Source organism: Lissotriton vulgaris, chromosome 11, assembly GCF_964263255.1.
Source record: "Lissotriton vulgaris chromosome 11, aLisVul1.2, whole genome shotgun sequence".
In the NCBI taxonomy this organism is placed as follows: domain Eukaryota; kingdom Metazoa; phylum Chordata; class Amphibia; order Caudata; family Salamandridae; genus Lissotriton; species Lissotriton vulgaris.
In genome coordinates this window covers 873,111,863-873,128,105 of record NC_141699.1, presented here as the reverse complement: position 1 = coordinate 873,128,105, position 16,243 = coordinate 873,111,863, and the positions used below count along the sequence as shown (strand labels likewise).

At 46.8% G+C, this 16,243-nt stretch overlaps 1 protein-coding gene across 1 annotated transcript in view; it reads right to left on the bottom strand.

Moving 5' to 3' along the window:
- The window catches only part of CROCC2 (ciliary rootlet coiled-coil, rootletin family member 2), a 1,620,686-nt gene that overhangs the window by 1,458,682 nt on the left and 145,761 nt on the right, over positions 1–16,243 (bottom strand). The window contains exon 3 of the mRNA XM_086944022.1: positions 6,025–6,170. Coding sequence (XP_086800148.1) covers positions 6,025–6,170 — 146 coding nt within the window. The remainder of the gene's footprint in view (positions 1–6,024; positions 6,171–16,243) is intronic.

Here is a 16,243-nt window from a genome sequence, read left to right as displayed (position 1 = left end):
AGACTGGTGGCCTAGCCGGCTTTGTTAAAGTAGAATGCATAGACAGAATACAGGAAAGGAAGTCACTCTGGATCGGAGCAATTTATTCTATCCTGAATGCTAAGATGCCAGATGATCTGGAAAAAATGGATGCAAAGTGGCACATGAAGCTGAATGCTAGCCAGAATCTCTTTTGCATGGCCCTGAGACTAGCCCATAAATATTTATTATCTACTAAGTTGCAGGCCCAATTTTATAAAACAGGGTTTTTTCTTTATATAACACCTAACAAAATAGCAAAGTGGGGAACTGGAAGGGGAACCCTATGCCCCAGATGCCTTGAATTTTCAGCTGACCGGGTTCACATGTTCGCCACTTGTCCAAACCTAAAACCACTTTTAGAAAAAATACAACAACATTTTATTGGGATGGTTTTGGGACAAGGCATGCAACTGACCCCGTCAACCATCTAATTGGGGCTGGATGACACTTCTGGGATCGGGGCCCTTTGATATTTGTAGCTTTGACTATCTATAGGATTTGCATTGCAACTCATTGGAAGGATCAGAACCCCCATCGTTTGCACAATGGCAGGCAAGACTACTGGCGACTTGCAAACTTGAGCGAGCTATCTATGCAAAAAAAGGCAAGCGGGCCAAAAAACTGGATTGGCGGTTTCGGAGCGTTTAGTTAACTGGATAGATGGGGTACAAGACTAAATCTCTATCTGATCAAACAGCCTTGCCTAGAAAAATAGCTGCTTCTCTCTATAGAATGCTATCTACACTTTGTTTCTTCTATTGCTTCTTTCCAAATTATTGTGTACTGTTAAGTTAGGTTTTTGTCTTTTCTTCTTTGTATCTTTCTCTTTTTCTTTGTTTTGTGTCCTGATTGAAATAATAAGGAAGGTATGGAATGGTGTCAGGGTGGGGGAGATGGGGGGGCGGAAAAAAGTGATGGAAACTTTGTATTTTGGCTTTTCCTTGTGACGAAAAAATTAATTAAATAAATTTAAAAAAAGATGTTTATGGGGAAAATATCGATGATTTCATACGTGGACCCAACCAGAACACATCTCAGTAGTCATTTTGTGCAAATGATGGAAAGAGAACATAAAGTCACTCTTCCTGCCTGTCACCCGGAGTGCAATATTTTTGGCTCGGTCTCTATGCAGGCCTTGCTTACTCCAGGGTCTCTGCTTGGCAATATTTCCGAAGTCAATGATCATCAAGTTATATAGGCGGTCTGTCCCTTTAAATCACTAGAAGCCCTCTCCTTGGTTTCAAGCCTGGTAAAGTAGATCCATAATAGAAATACAGTGGCCCCTTCGATCTGTGCCTCAGCTTTTTCACTTCTGTCTTCGTGAGATGGGTTCTCCATTATTTTTGCAATATTAACCTCTCGCCTCTCAGGTGGGCATCCATCCACCTGATGCCTTGTGTTGTGTGGCTCATTCCTCTGACGCCTCATGCGATAAAGGCCTATGTTTCTGTTTTAGTCGTGTGGGGGGCAGTTTCAGGAGGATTGCACTCTCATTTCTGTTTTGTGTCCTGTACATGCTGTTCCCTAGTGAAGAACCTGTAAACTTTAACAATCGCCAACTTCGATACCCATTCTCTGTGCTGGGCTTCAAACTTCCTACAGCCCACTGAAACCTAAGTTGTGCAGCAAGTAAAATAAAATGGGGACGGGGGGAGAATTGGGGCCATGCAACGTAGATCTTATATGGCCACCCAACAGTACTTTATTTTTCGGTTTACATTTTGCAAATACAAAAACAAATTGGCATCAATACAGCGTATGTAGGCATACCATTGACATTATTAATGGCACGTAGTACAGAAGGTAGCATCAGGGGAAGAAAGGTACAATGGGGAATTATAACCATTCGCAAGCTTATTACAGTGAGGAAGTAGCAGGGGCATGCCACTGACTTCCACTGTGGATATTACAGGGGCCGGTCCCCTCGCTCCTCGTGAAGGGTAGGCCCACTGTCTACATCTAACCCACTCTCCTCGCTGTCAGTTGTATCCTGTGAGGAGGACTCCCTCTCCGCTAACCCAGAGGTACACATGTCACGCCAAACCATTAGGTCTTCTTGCAGCTTCTCGTCCCTTTGGGTGAGTTTCATGTGGGCTTCTTTGGCCAGGGACCACTCTCGAACATCTTTAAGTCGGATGGGCACTTTTAGGCCCCTCTGCCCCATCCAAATTATAGCTACCCTGCGCCTAGCGAGCACTAGCATTAATTGTAGGAGCTTATATGGGAGTTTCTTTTTCTTGGGCTTCCGGACTAATGCAAGTAAACAACTCAAGGGTTCAATCATCATCTGAAGGCCTGTGGCCGCAATAATCCTTCCAACCACCCCCACCCAAAACTGCCTGACCATTGGACAATCCCATGCCAAATGTAAAAAGCCTGATTTCTCTGTGGCACATCTAGGGCATCTATCTCCCCTGTCACAAGAGGATACAGGGGTTAGGTAGGTGCGATGCAAGAAGCTAAAGTGCGTTAACTTAAACCTGGCATCACAGTAGACTGTGCATGTGGGGGAGCCTATGCGTGCCTATTTTTTCTCTTCCAGCTGGACAGCGAGATCCTTCTCCCAGGCAATCCGAGATGACGGGACCGGGGGGGGTAGAATCCTGTTTCCTAGCTTTGTAGATGAGAGAAATCCATTTGTTACCTGTACCACATGTGAGTAGGATATCTAGGGTGTGTGTCGGGGGTGGAATGTCCGAGAACTGTGGGCAGGTGATTTTCACCACATCCTGAATTCCCCGGAAGTGTAGGAATTGGCCCTGTCCAAGGCCAAAGTTCTCTTCCCCTGTTCGTAAGTGATGAAGGTCTCGTTGGGAAAAAGGTCATCAAGAACTTCGCATCCACCCTCCCTCCAAGGTTGAAAGGACATGTATTGCCCCATGTCTATGAAAGGGCCAATATCCAGATCGAGAGCTCCCTGTCAAAGGGTACTTTCCGTAAGACCTTCTTGACAAACCGCTGCCATATACCGGCCGTGTGTCGTACTATGTAGGGAAGAGATGTGTCCGAACCCCTGCCCTGCATCAGTGCTTCCTGCAGTGTCTGGGTGTCCACCCTGTTGGAGAGAAGGCGTTTCTCCCAATTGTCTGCATGTTGTAAATAGGCCGCGTAATAATATAAGTCGAAGCGTGGAGCTTCCAGACCGCCCTCCTCATAGCTGCGGATAATAGTGTTGAGAGCTACTCTACTGCGCCGGCCCGCCCAGAGCAGGGACGTGAGCAACGTGTTGACAGTTTTGAAAACTCATGGCGGCATCGGACATAGTGAGTTCTGGAGTACATATAGTATCCTAGGAAGCATCACCATCTTAGAGATAGCCAGCCTTCTCATCAATGAGAGTGGAAGAGTGTTCCAAAATGTTACCAACTGCTGTAGAGATGTGATTATGCGATCTACGTTCCAGGCTAGAGCCTGTGTGTATGTCAGGGCCACCTGTATCCCAAGGTAATGGAACCCCACCTGTTACCAGAGCAGCCCCAGGTCTGGCAGATCCTCCAGGGGTACTGAGGCCAGTCCCGCCAATGGAAAGATCAGGGACTTACCGTGGTTAAGTCGCAATCCAGAGACCTCTCCAAACCTGTCTAACTGGCGCGGCAATACCGGTAGTGCGTCCCAGGGAGAAGCCAAATAAAACAGGGCATCGTCGGCATATGGGGAAATAATATGACTCGTGTCACCCACTTTAATTCCTCATGGTTCCATGTCAGTCCTGACCAGGACCGCAAAGGGCTCTATGGCCAGTGCGAACAATAAAGGCGAAAGGGGACACCCCTGGCGTGTGCCCCTTCCCAATTGACATTCTTCTGATCTCGCAACCCCAAGTTTTACCCTTGCTCTAGTTGCCGTATACAAAATGCAAATCCAGCGACTAAATTTGGGACCCAACCCCACAGCCGTAAGACCTCGAGAAGGTATCCTCAATCTACTGTGTCGAACGCCTTGGCGAGGTCAATGGATACCAAGACCATCTGTTCCTACCAATCATGCACCTCATACATGATATGATTAAGCCGGCGCAGATTCATAGCGGTGTTTCGTCCTGGTATGAACCCACACTGGTCCTAATGGACCAAGTGAGTTTCCTCACATGCTAGCATCTGCTGTTCAATGTTAATTGCATTGTAGAGTCTTGGTGCTTGACCCTTCCGGCATCACCAAGTCGTCGTGCCCCTCATATTTCATATCAGGATTCGTTCATCATAAAGGTGTGCTTGGGGGTAGATAGAAGAAGGACTCAAGGGTAGGCCCAGAGGTAATGGGAAGAAGTGGGGCAAAGGGGGAAAAATACACCCCCACCAACCCTTCTGTTACCTCTTTACTGGGGTGCAGAGGCAGCCTCTGTTTGGGTCCCCCACCTATTGTGTGTGCTGCATTGAGACTCCTGGGGTCTCCCACCCATGTGCTTGAAGCCTAAAATTGCTTCTATATTATTCTGGATTAGCTGTCCATTCTCTGTTTAGTTTGCAGCTTTTTATGCCCCAGGCAGAGAACAGTGTTCCAATCTTCCTCAGGTTTTATAACTTCAACTACACTTTTGTGGTGCTACAGACCTGCTCTGGTTCCGTCTCTCCAGCCGGTTCACACCTGAGAGGTCAGGCCTTGACTGCACAGTGGATATCCGGGGCCATGATAGCGGGTCCTCTTTTCTGCTCTAATATGGCCATAGGCCTCACCGAGTATCAGTCATCTATGCGCCCAGCACTTAGGGGCTGATTAGGATGACAGGTGGAGGCACATCTGCTGTGCTGGCAGTGGCGGAAAATGCCCTTTTCCGCACTCCATCAGCAGTCCTTTCGTCCGCCGTATTACGATTGGCATAGCCCATTTCCTGTCCGTTGTGGTGTTTCGGGTTCCGCCAGAAATCTCCGTCCGCATCGGTAGCGGACGGAGCCAATAGAGAGGTACCGCTGTGAGGAATTACGGTTACGACCGCCGGTCAAATCCTGATGCCTCAAACAGCCCATCACACCGCAGTAGAGAATCCGGCCATACGGGGATGGGGCTGGCAATACTGCGGATAGCTCTATGTGTTCCTAACCGCTGGGAAAACGGCGGTCTTTGGCCTTTCCACAGCAAATCTGACCGCCGCGGACAGATTTTCAGCTTTTCGGGCGGTGTATCCTGGGATCCTATCCTGGGAAAGTGCATCCTAATCTGACGGCCGCTTTTGCCGCGGTACCTGCGGATGGTGCTTTTCTGCTACCCTGGTGGTCGGGATGTTTTTTTGCTCACCATGGTAATCAGCCACTAGGTCTTTTGGAGGGGGAGTGAGAGGGTGCCAGTCCTTGACTGTTGGCAGCCTCCCTGATCCACATCCCAAGGCCTCCAATGCAGGTGGGATACCTTCCCAGGCGGGCACAGTATTTGGGTCAGCCTTTGCTCTCTGACATGGCACTCTCTGCCCTAGGTGGCAGCAGTCAGTCCCACTACTTGCCTCTGGTATAGGAACCGGCCACCTCACCTTTTTTGGCATATTGCGACACTGGCTTGCACGGGATCACTGCAGATTATCAGGTGCTGGACAGTTCGACTAAACTACAACTGCCACCTTGGCTGCTGTAGGCACCCAAACCTCCCCCACCGCTGTATTACTTTTATAAAATGAACAGACAATGTTTGGAAGCATACATCCTAACTTTAGCTTGCAATGGTGCCCTTTTATTATGGTTCGCATCCTCTTTTCTGCTATCAACAGTTCTTAACCAACCTATCATGCTGCTATTCATATATTGTGACCACGCACCTTTTCTAATGCATTTTAATGTTTACCAGAAGCACCGGTCCCTTTCCCTAAGCAACATATGGCTGATCTGTGAATGAACAATCCTAAATCATATAACCCTTTTACCTAATTCTTTTCTAATACACCTCCTATCTCAGGCGTGGGAGGGGGGGGGGGGGGGATTTTGTGAAAGAAAGTCTGGACTTGGAACTGTACAAAACAATTGTAACACCAGGGTTGACCCAATTTCAAAAGCAGAAGAAATGCAGCAGATGACTTACCCTCTCACATACAGCATGATATTTGATTGTGATCTCATCCCGCTCGGCACTTGTGTGCGCTAGCAGATCTTCCAAACGGCATAGCTCCTGCTGTAGGAGGCGGTTTTCATCTTGGATATTTGTTGCTGTTGCCTGCTCTTCTGCAGCTGAAAGGAAGATACATTGGAATTCAGAGCTAGGGCATGTTTTAATTGTAAAGTCGAGAGAACTAGGCTCACATACTACAGAGAGGATGGACGCAGACACAGAGTGGATGCAGGTATAACTGGTCCAGGGTACGTTCACTATCCCTTTTTTATTTGCAGGGTCACCTGACTGGTGATGCGTGTGTTGGGTGGGTTCAAACACTGCACATAGGTAGGGGCTGCTATACGATGTTTCCAGCAATCAGTACAGTAAATAGAGCACCTTACATTTTTTAGGTCTCACCTTGGCGCGCTTGCACGGTCTGCATGCTGCATTTAGGATGTTTGTTTTCATAAATGCAAATATCCTTCAATTTCACAACAAAACATAGTTTGATTACTTTTTGTATTATATTTGTACATACGATCTTCCTGCAAAGAAAAATTCAATCGTTTGCAAAGGAGTTATAAACAATAATCAAACTAAGTGCATATCATATATACAGTGAATTCCACATTTTGGCATGTTTGGTCATAATTCTACGTTTTATATCCACCAGGGTACATCTGAATAGTGCTCCTTGGTAAATTTTACTAGGTGGTCCTTAAAAAAGTCTAGGCTCAGAGAGTCATTCCGAAAATGTTCAGAGTTTAGACCATTCAGCTTTCTTTGGCTAAAATTTTCGAGCCCTTTTTAATACTCCTATTTACTACTGGTGCTCTGAGTCCTGGGAAAGTGAAAGGTGAGTTGTGTGGGTGTGCTGACGCGTTTCGACCTTCGTGCTGGGGACCAGGAGGATTTCAAAGAAGGTCTTCCTCAGGGCTGGCACTGTGTGATAGGATTATCGTGATCTAATGTGGTTGTGGTGCAGCGATTCAATGTTCTCCGTCTTGTCATGTGAAGTTTACATCTTGGTACGTTTTGGATCTTTGATTCTTTGTTTCTTCCGTTCGTCGTAAATTCTTTAAAGCGACGATGCGGGAATGCAGTCACTCGACTTTGTCTTCTGGTGTCTTTGCTGCCTCGTCAGTTTCAGTTTTACGACAAACGGAAGAAACAAAGAAAAAGTGTGTATTTTTCCGATTGGGGAAAATATAGACAGTGCACTGCTTCCTGATTTGCAGCGCAAGAGAAGTGGGAGTGATTCCGGTTGAACATGGCTAAAGTTTGAAGAAAAGTCCTTGATGTTTGACATTATTGTTTAAAGAGTTGTATAAAAAGCTCACATGTTGCGTTATTTCAAATTTAGAATACTATGGAAAGAATAATCAGGCGCACCCTGCACGTGGCAGAGGGGCTCTATTAGTCATGGCACGGGCAGGAGCTGAACAGGAGGCGAGCGTAGTGTGACGTCATCAGTGCATGCCACAGCCGGGGCATTTATACAGCAGTGAGGAAAGTGGTCGGCCTTTTTCCTCCTAGACCATGCACCTCGGAGGTACTCTTTGCAGACCCAGGAACCTGCAGCAAGAGCCGCAGTTCGGGAAAGACACCCACCCGCCCATCCGTAGAGAGTTGGCGATTTTTGAAGAACAAGAGAGCGGGGCTACCCGGAAAATAGGACTAGTGTGCTGGTTTTGTCCCCTTGTCAGAGTGTTTATTTTGGGGGCCTGGTGCTTGTAGCTGGGTGTAGTATTACCTACTGGGCCTCAGATTGGGGAGATTAATAACTGACACAGCCACAGAGTATGCAGGTCTGTGCCGGAAGCCACAAGCAACTTCTGCCTGTTTATTTTATACTCTCTGGTCACGCCTGGCCAGAGAGTGATACAATGTGTATGAGCCATCTAAGCTAAAGGTCTGGGGGCAATGCCCTCTCAGCATCTAGACCGCTACATCCCATCCCAAGTCAGTGTTCAAACGTAATAATCAAAATCAACACAAAGTCTGTGAGTCATTGACTTGGCCTTGGATTGGGTCTCAGGTCGTACCTCTGGTGATGATCTGCTCGAGTCACCAAAGTGTTGCTCAGTGATGACATGCTGGGGGTCGCATTTGTCTCAACCTCTGTTGGTGCAGTGGACAGTGGGCTCGATACAGCTTGCTCTCCAGCCAGACCAGGTAACTGGTCTTCCACTGTTTTTTCTCCACCTTCTGCCTGGCTGGAATGCATTTGGTTTCAGTCAGAATCCTGCTCTTGTTTTAACCAGGGTACATTGCGTGTAATGACCTCACTGCATTTTTGAGCTGTGATGGCGGTTCCATTGATCTTCAACACGGTCCACGTCCCAGGCTCATATGCTGTGTGGAACATCCCTCCGCTGCGGAGGTTCATTACTAGTACTGTGCATCCTGGCACGATGATTCTGGTTTTGGCTCTCCTTTTCTTGTTGGACCACTTTTTGGTTGTTGCTCTTCATGCTTGAGTGTTGGCAGGGTCATATGGTTTTGGAGCCCATCCGTTGGCAGCTGGTTTGGTGTCCCGTCGGGGACCAGCTAACATCAGGGACCAGGGAGACCTTTGTGTTGTGCAGTGCGGAGTGCTGCGGTATTCATGCAGGAACTTGTGCAGCGCCACTTCCGGATCAGCCTGCTTTGAGACTGCAATTTACAGGACCTTATGAGGGTCCTCATGAAGCGCTCTGTTTCCCCGTTGGCTTGCGGCCATTGGGGAGTGATGAGGTGGTGATGAACCCCTAGTCGCGCCAGCATGTTCTTGAATTCTGTCCCCTGAAATGGGGGCTCATTATTGGTCTTGATCTCCTGAGGTAAACCAAAGAGTGCAAATGTCTTTTCCAGGACTGGTTGTAGGTCAGCAAAGGATGTTACGCAATTAACTCAACTACGGGATACTTTGTGAAGGGGTCGATCACCACTGCAGTTACCCGGCCATATGGGAAGCTCCCAAAATCCAGGCTTATGCGTGACCATGGGGGTATGGCTGGATCTTCTGTTATCACTGGAGCTGGGCATTCTTGGCTACTGGTGAGCTGGCATAGCCTGCAATGTATTACTAATGTGTTGACGGTGGCTTCAAGTCCTGGGAACCACACCTTTTACCTCATGCAAGACTTCATCCGCGTAGTCCCTTGATGTTCTTCATGAGCTGAGCTGCCGGGTTTTTAGGAACCCGGTGGTGCCAGGGGATAACACTGGAAGACCTCTGAGTTCTCCCTGTTCCGGACCACAGAAACCAAGAGTCTTCTTGGCTGCAACCAAGTAACATGTGTCCTAGAAGAACAACAGCACGGGCCGTAAGTTCTCAGGAGACTGTTCGTTTTTACAGAACCAGCCTTCTCCTTTTATACAAATTATTGCACTTCAGGCGAGAATTCTTGAGTTTACGATATGGTCATAGACATATTTACACAATAAAGCAAAGAGCGAAGTCATGACGGCCAACCCATATCTTAGATGTCCAGTTTGTGATAGATGACCCAGCCCAGCCCGGAATTACAATCAGATATCGATGAAACCCCAATGAAACAGGGCACCTCCTAGTCATAAAACTGGCCATAAACAAGGAACATGGACAGGTGTATGTGTGTAGAAAACATGGTCTGTATGTGGTGAATGGTTTATGGCATGTGGTGCTTTGATGATATCTTACTCGGCTACTGGGCAAGGAGCTGCTCAAACAGGTTTGGCTGGAGGCGGTAGAGTCAGTTCGGCCAGGTCATGGGGAAGTCAGCTAAGGTGGACGTGTCCTTTCAGATCAAGCTCGACCTCAATCAATTGACTTATATGAGGGCAAGGCATAAGATGGATGCCGTTCACAAAATGGAGTCCGAGGGTTCAGAACGGAAACCACGATTTGAGGGTGTTGGCATCGCTCAATCACGACGCAAATGTACAGGGATAAAGTCCTAAACATTACCGGTCTGTCGATACCAAATTCGTCATGGTACGACGATATTTTGTGACACGAGTGTTGGACCTCGGTACCATATCACAGCAAGGTCCGGAATTTCAGTACCACAGAGCCAGGGAGGTAGCTTGTTCTTGCAGCCTTGTCGGAATGACTGGTCCAGAGCCTCTCAGTATCACTCCATCTAATGCGGTGCTTGGCTCGTCCTGCACCTTCCAGAATTTACCTAGCCAGTCTCGGTCTGCTTAGTTCCAACCATGTGCTCCTTGCAGGAAGTCTTCCCAGGATCCCTTCTGGAGCGACTTCAGTACTCGCAGGAGCACTGCGTCGGTACTGGTCTCTTGCTTGATCTCGTCGAGCGTGAGAGCTCGTGGACAGGCCCATTGAGACACCATGTCAACGTATTCTTCTGCCTTGAGCTCTTGGTCGGCACCGTTTTCAGCTGGTTCTGGCGGGTGTTGTGACAAAAAGTCTGCAGGATTTTTCGCTTCAGGGCGGTATACCAACTCACTGCGATAGTGCTGCAACTGTATCGCCCAGCGCTCGATCCGCGGCGGGGGATGTGGTGCGGTACCTCTGAACAGCGGGACTAGTGGCTGGTGGTCGGTCACCACTCGGAAGGGATGTCCGCTGTCGTATAAGTGGAAGTGATTGCAAGCCCACTTGATAGCTAGTGTTACATAAAGGGGAGCCCCAAAGGCACTGAGACCTGGGTATTTCAATAGTACAAGGAAGGGTGGTCCCAATACACAATTATTTAAGGAACAAAAACGGTTTCACATAATATGCATAAGGAAAATCATACACAAAATTGTTGAGAGATGTTGTTTAATCACATCCTCATTCAAGCAAAAACATGAGAAACAATACTTTGAGTATCACATTAATATTGTGCCCAGAAGAGGGAAGGGAGTTGGTTGGGAGGGTAAGTGGTCCAGTGAAGGATAAAGTGGTGTAGGCAATTAAGAAGGAAAGTGCAATCACACATTTGACAGTTTGCGTCTAAAAGGCATCTTGTTCTGCCACATAGCAAATTATAAACAGTTATTGACGAAGCCCATACATAGAAACACAGTAGCGATCATCTGCTGTTGGTGGGCTGGTATGAATGAAAAAGTCGACGTTTCGACCCCCGGACAGTGTAGGTTAATTAACACCTTACTATGGGGTCTTCCTCAGAACTCAGGCGTGGGGAGGCGGGGGGGGGGGGTGAGGTGGGGCACCTAGGGTAAATGAAATTAGTATTAGGGTGGAAAATGATGCATAAATTAAAGTGATGGACTGACGTTCCAAATATTTACCAAGGAAAAGCCCCTCGAATATGGCTAAGATAGTGGATGGTCGGGCGCGTGGGCTCCGTGAAGCGAAAAGCGAAACAGCGGCACCTGCAACAGTAAGGTGTGGAGTCAGAAGCCCTAGTGTATATACAAGCCACCCAAATATACTGGCCAAGCAAAGTAGCTAGAAGACTGGAGAAGTAAAAATCATTTAACTTGACAGACTTACTTAAAAGAGAGGAACAGAAAGTTCCCTCATGCGAGGCCGTTTGAATTAATAAAGCCTGGCCTTTCCAAATAGAAACATCTGCAAAAACGGAAAGGAAGGCAGTAAACACGAGCGTGGAGTAAAAAATGACTAGCGCTAGTGTAAAGCAAGGGCTACCAACAGTCAAATCCCTGTAGTGTGATAATGCAATTAGTATCTGCACGAGGTCACCAATCTATAAATAAAAGGACATGAAAGCAATACTCTTCCATCCTTGGCCTAGGCCATGCTAAGTACGGTGGTCAAACAATAAAAAACGAAGGAAGACAATGAAAGTATGACTCACCGCTCCTTGGCGGTCCCAATCAGTAAATGATGGCAACCCCGTGTCTGAATCTACAGTGGTGCCGGAAAAACACATAAAGGGTGCATTAGCTGGATGTCATTAATCGGGGATCAGACTCAATAAAGTTAAAGTTGAGCGGGTGGGAGGTCTAGGCATATTGGAAAGGCTTACCGCAGGGTGCTGCTAACCGTCATGAATAGTCAGTCTCAGTAAACGCTGCCGCACTTGGCGTGTGGTTTTAAATGCATGCAAGTGCTACGTGCGTTGCAGACGCTAGATGCTGCTGAAAGACCGCGTCACGGCAGCCCGTGGAATAATAGAAAGGGTCAATAGACTCTGCGGCGGTACATAACTGCAGATAAGAGAGACCAAAAGGTTCATGCAGATTGGCATTAATGTCCCTTACTACAACTTCGAAGGGAACTATTTAGAAAATCATATGTAAATAAATCGGTGTTATAAATAAAGCAGTTTTCTTTCAAAACCCTATATGGGTCGAGAAGGTTGCGCTATATCGGCTCTCGGCTAGCCTCAACGTATGGTATCCCACATTGAGGTCGAGCTTGGAGAACCAGTGGGATCCATTCAGGTTGGCTAGGAATAGATATCATCAATTGTTGGTGTCAAGTGTCTTTCATGTTTAATTGCCTGAGTCGAATTTTGCCCGGCTGTTTTGGTTTCTCTGCGATTACCATAGGTAAGAACCAGGGCGTTGGTCCGGTGACCTTCTCAATGATACATAAACAAGGAGAATCCTACCACTAGTTGGAAAGAAAAGTGAAGAAAAAAAAGGGGGGGGAAACACTCAGTGTTGTGTAAAATACCCCTCACACACCAACAGGCCCCTTGGTGTCATGCTTCATCATCGGGGTCTTCGCACCCCGCTAAGGGGATGCGGCACGCTACGACCTACGACTACGCGGGAGCGTTGACAAATCAGACTATGTGTGGTGTGTGTTGAGTGCAAGTGAAAGGAATAGGATGTGAGTGGGAAGTGTAGTGAAAAAATTAAAAAGTACCTGGCCAGTGGGTAAAAAGAAAAAACTTTATTCTGTACCTCTGGCTGGTGCTGTTAAAAAATGTGCTAGATGGCGAGGTTTTGTGTCTTAGTAAGGGACAGAACCTCTGGTGTGCGTCGACATGTTTCGGTACATGCGTACCTTCTTCAGGACGGGGCACAACTCCCAACCCTACTCACGTTTCTCTACAAAACAGGATTTTTGTTCTAATTTTCCTAAAAAGTGATTACATTCACTAGAGACAAATACAATGTGCCTACAGCGGATTTTTTTGGAACATGTAGTTACATGTCCTGAAAAAAAAGAAAAAAACATTAGGTTTGGTTACCATATAGGTTGGCTCAGACAGGTGCAGTCACCTGGAGCCCCAAACGGTTGATTTAACCTGTAAAGGGAAAAAAAAAGACATACAGAACACATAACACACAAACTCACACACACTTATGACAGACTTAGGATTTAGTGTTTTTAAACATACTTATTGTATGAGCTGATTAAAGCATCATGAGCAATTCCTGAACATCAGGGTAGGTAGGTGGATCCACAATCTATAAGAATAGAAGAGTGGGATCAGTGTTGTTGTTTCTACTCACTTGTTGGACTCTGTAATGTACCCACAGAGCTTAAACTCTGTTTAGTGAATACTCACGAAATCCGCCTTAGTCGGCCTCCTTCCACCACCCTGTGCTGCTCCGCCGTAAATGATGTACGGGTGAGCTTGGTGGTATTTAAAGGTGGATGAAGTGAGTTCTCATTGGTTAATTAGCGGAAAGGCTAATGACCATGTAAGGGTGATGACCTTGTTGACGCCCCTTCCATGTGTGTGGTTTTGTCACATGTACCATGAACACCACCGTCATTTGTTAATTACCGGGTTTTACCTGTCCATATATGGACTTTCCGCTTGCTAGCCACTCACACTCTGATATTTTCGCTCGCGCTGGGGCAGCGCCTGTGTGATGCAGCCGCCGTTCTCTCTCCTTCGCGCATGCGCGCTGCCCGGTCTTCAGTGTTCCATTGCGCATGCGTGCTGCCGGGTCTCCGGTGTTTCATTGCGCATGCGCATTGTTCGAGTGCGATCCGCGCATGCGCGTTGTTAATTGCGCTAGTCATCGGTGCAGCTATTTCGCCCGGTTATTTCCTCATCGTTGTTTTTGGTAGTACATTAGGATAGTAACCAGGTGGATCATTGGAGTATTTTGGTTCAAGTGGATCTGCTCATTGTGTCATAACCACGGAGGTGGTGCCATATTGTTTACAGTGATATTATGATGTGGTTCACCATACAATTACATGTCATTTATGCAGACGGTAGTACTGACTGTCGGGCTGGTTCTCATATCAACCAATTGCTATTCCTTATTTTATCCGGGGGTCTTTAGGTGACTTGGCTCCACGGTATGTCATCATTAAGTCCGGTGACATGAGTTGTCAGGCGGAACACCCAACGTTGTTCCTTTTGGAACAGACCTGTTTCAGAGGGTAGTCGCTCTATGACGGTCCAGCGTAGGTCGTTGACACAGTGTTGGTGTGACAAAAAGTGTGATGCCATCTTAGTTGTTGTTTTCTTACAGCGTATATTACTTTTGTGTTCCCCTATCCTTATTTTGACGGGGCGGGTGGTCATGCCTACATATTCTAGTCCGCATGGGCAGGTAATTAGGTAAATCACATTCCTTGTGTTGCAGTTGGTAAAGTGGCGTTGCTCCCATGTTGTACCATTTCTGAAGCTTAGGTTTTTACTTTTCTGAGTTTGATGACAACAACTGCAATCCCCCCAAAGGGAAATGACCTTGTACTCCAGTTACATTGGGTCTGCTCTCTCGGTCATTTCCCTTGTGGGGATTGCAGTTGTTGTCATCAAACTCAGAAAAGTAAAAACCTAAGCTTCAGAAATGGTACAACATGGGAGCAACGCCACTTTACCAACTGCAACACAAGGAATGTGATTTACCTAATTACCTGCCCATGCGGACTAGAATATGTAGGCATGACCACCCGCCCCGTCAAAATAAGGATAGGGGAACACAAAAGTAATATACGCTGTAAGAAAACAACAACTAAGATGGCATCACACTTTTTGTCACACCAACACTGTGTCAACGACCTACGCTGGACCGTCATAGAGCGACTACCCTCTGAAACAGGTCTGTTCCAAAAGGAACAACGTTGGGTGTTCCGCCTGACAACTCATGTCACCGGACTTAATGATGACATACCGTGGAGCCAAGTCACCTAAAGACCCCCGGATAAAATAAGGAATAGCAATTGGTTGATATGAGAACCAGCCCGACAGTCAGTACTACCGTCTGCATAAATGACATGTAATTGTATGGTGAACCACATCATAATATCACTGTAAACAATATGGCACCACCTCCGTGGTTATGACACAATGAGCAGATCCACTTGAACCAAAATACTCCAATGATCCACCTGGTTACTATCCTAATGTACTACCAAAAACAACAATGAGGAAATAACCGGGCGAAATAGCTGCACCGATGACTAGCGCAATTAACAACGCGCATGCGCGGATCGCACTCGAACAATGCGCATGCGCAATGAAACACCGGAGACCCGGCAGCACGCATGCGCAATGGAACACTGAAGACCGGGCAGCGCGCATGCGCGAAGGAGAGAGAACGGCGGCTGCATCACACAGGCGCTGCCCCAGCGCGAGCGAAAATATCAGAGTGTGAGTGGCTAGCAAGCGGAAAGTCCATATATGGACAGGTAAAACCCGGTAATTAACAAATGACGGTGGTGTTCATGGTACATGTGACAAAACCACACACATGGAAGGGGCGTCAACAAGGTCATCACCCTTACATGGTCATTAGCCTTTCCGCTAATTAACCAATGAGAACTCACTTCATCCACCTTTAAATACCACCAAGCTCACCCGTACATCATTTACGGCGGAGCAGCACAGGGTGGTGGAAGGAGGCCGACTAAGGCGGATTTCGTGAGTATTCACTAAACAGAGTTTAAGCTCTGTGGGTACATTACAGAGTCCAACAAGTGAGTAGAAACAACAACACTGATCCCACTCTTCTATTCTTATAGATTGTGGATCCACCTACCTACCCTGATGTTCAGGAATTGCTCATGATGCTTTAATCAGCTCATACAATAAGTATGTTTAAAAACACTAAATCCTAAGTCTGTCATAAGTGTGTGTGAGTTTGTGTGTTATGTGTTCTGTATGTCTTTTTTTTTTTCCCTTTACAGGTTAAATCAACCGTTTGGGGCTCCAGGTGACTGCACCTGTCTGAGCCAACCTATATGGTAACCAAACCTAATGTTTTTTTCTTTTTTTTCAGGACATGTAACTACATGTTCCAAAAAAATCCGCTGTAGGCACATTGTATTTGTCTCTAGTGAATGTAATCACTTTTTAGGAAAATTAGAACAAAAATCCTGTTTTGTAGA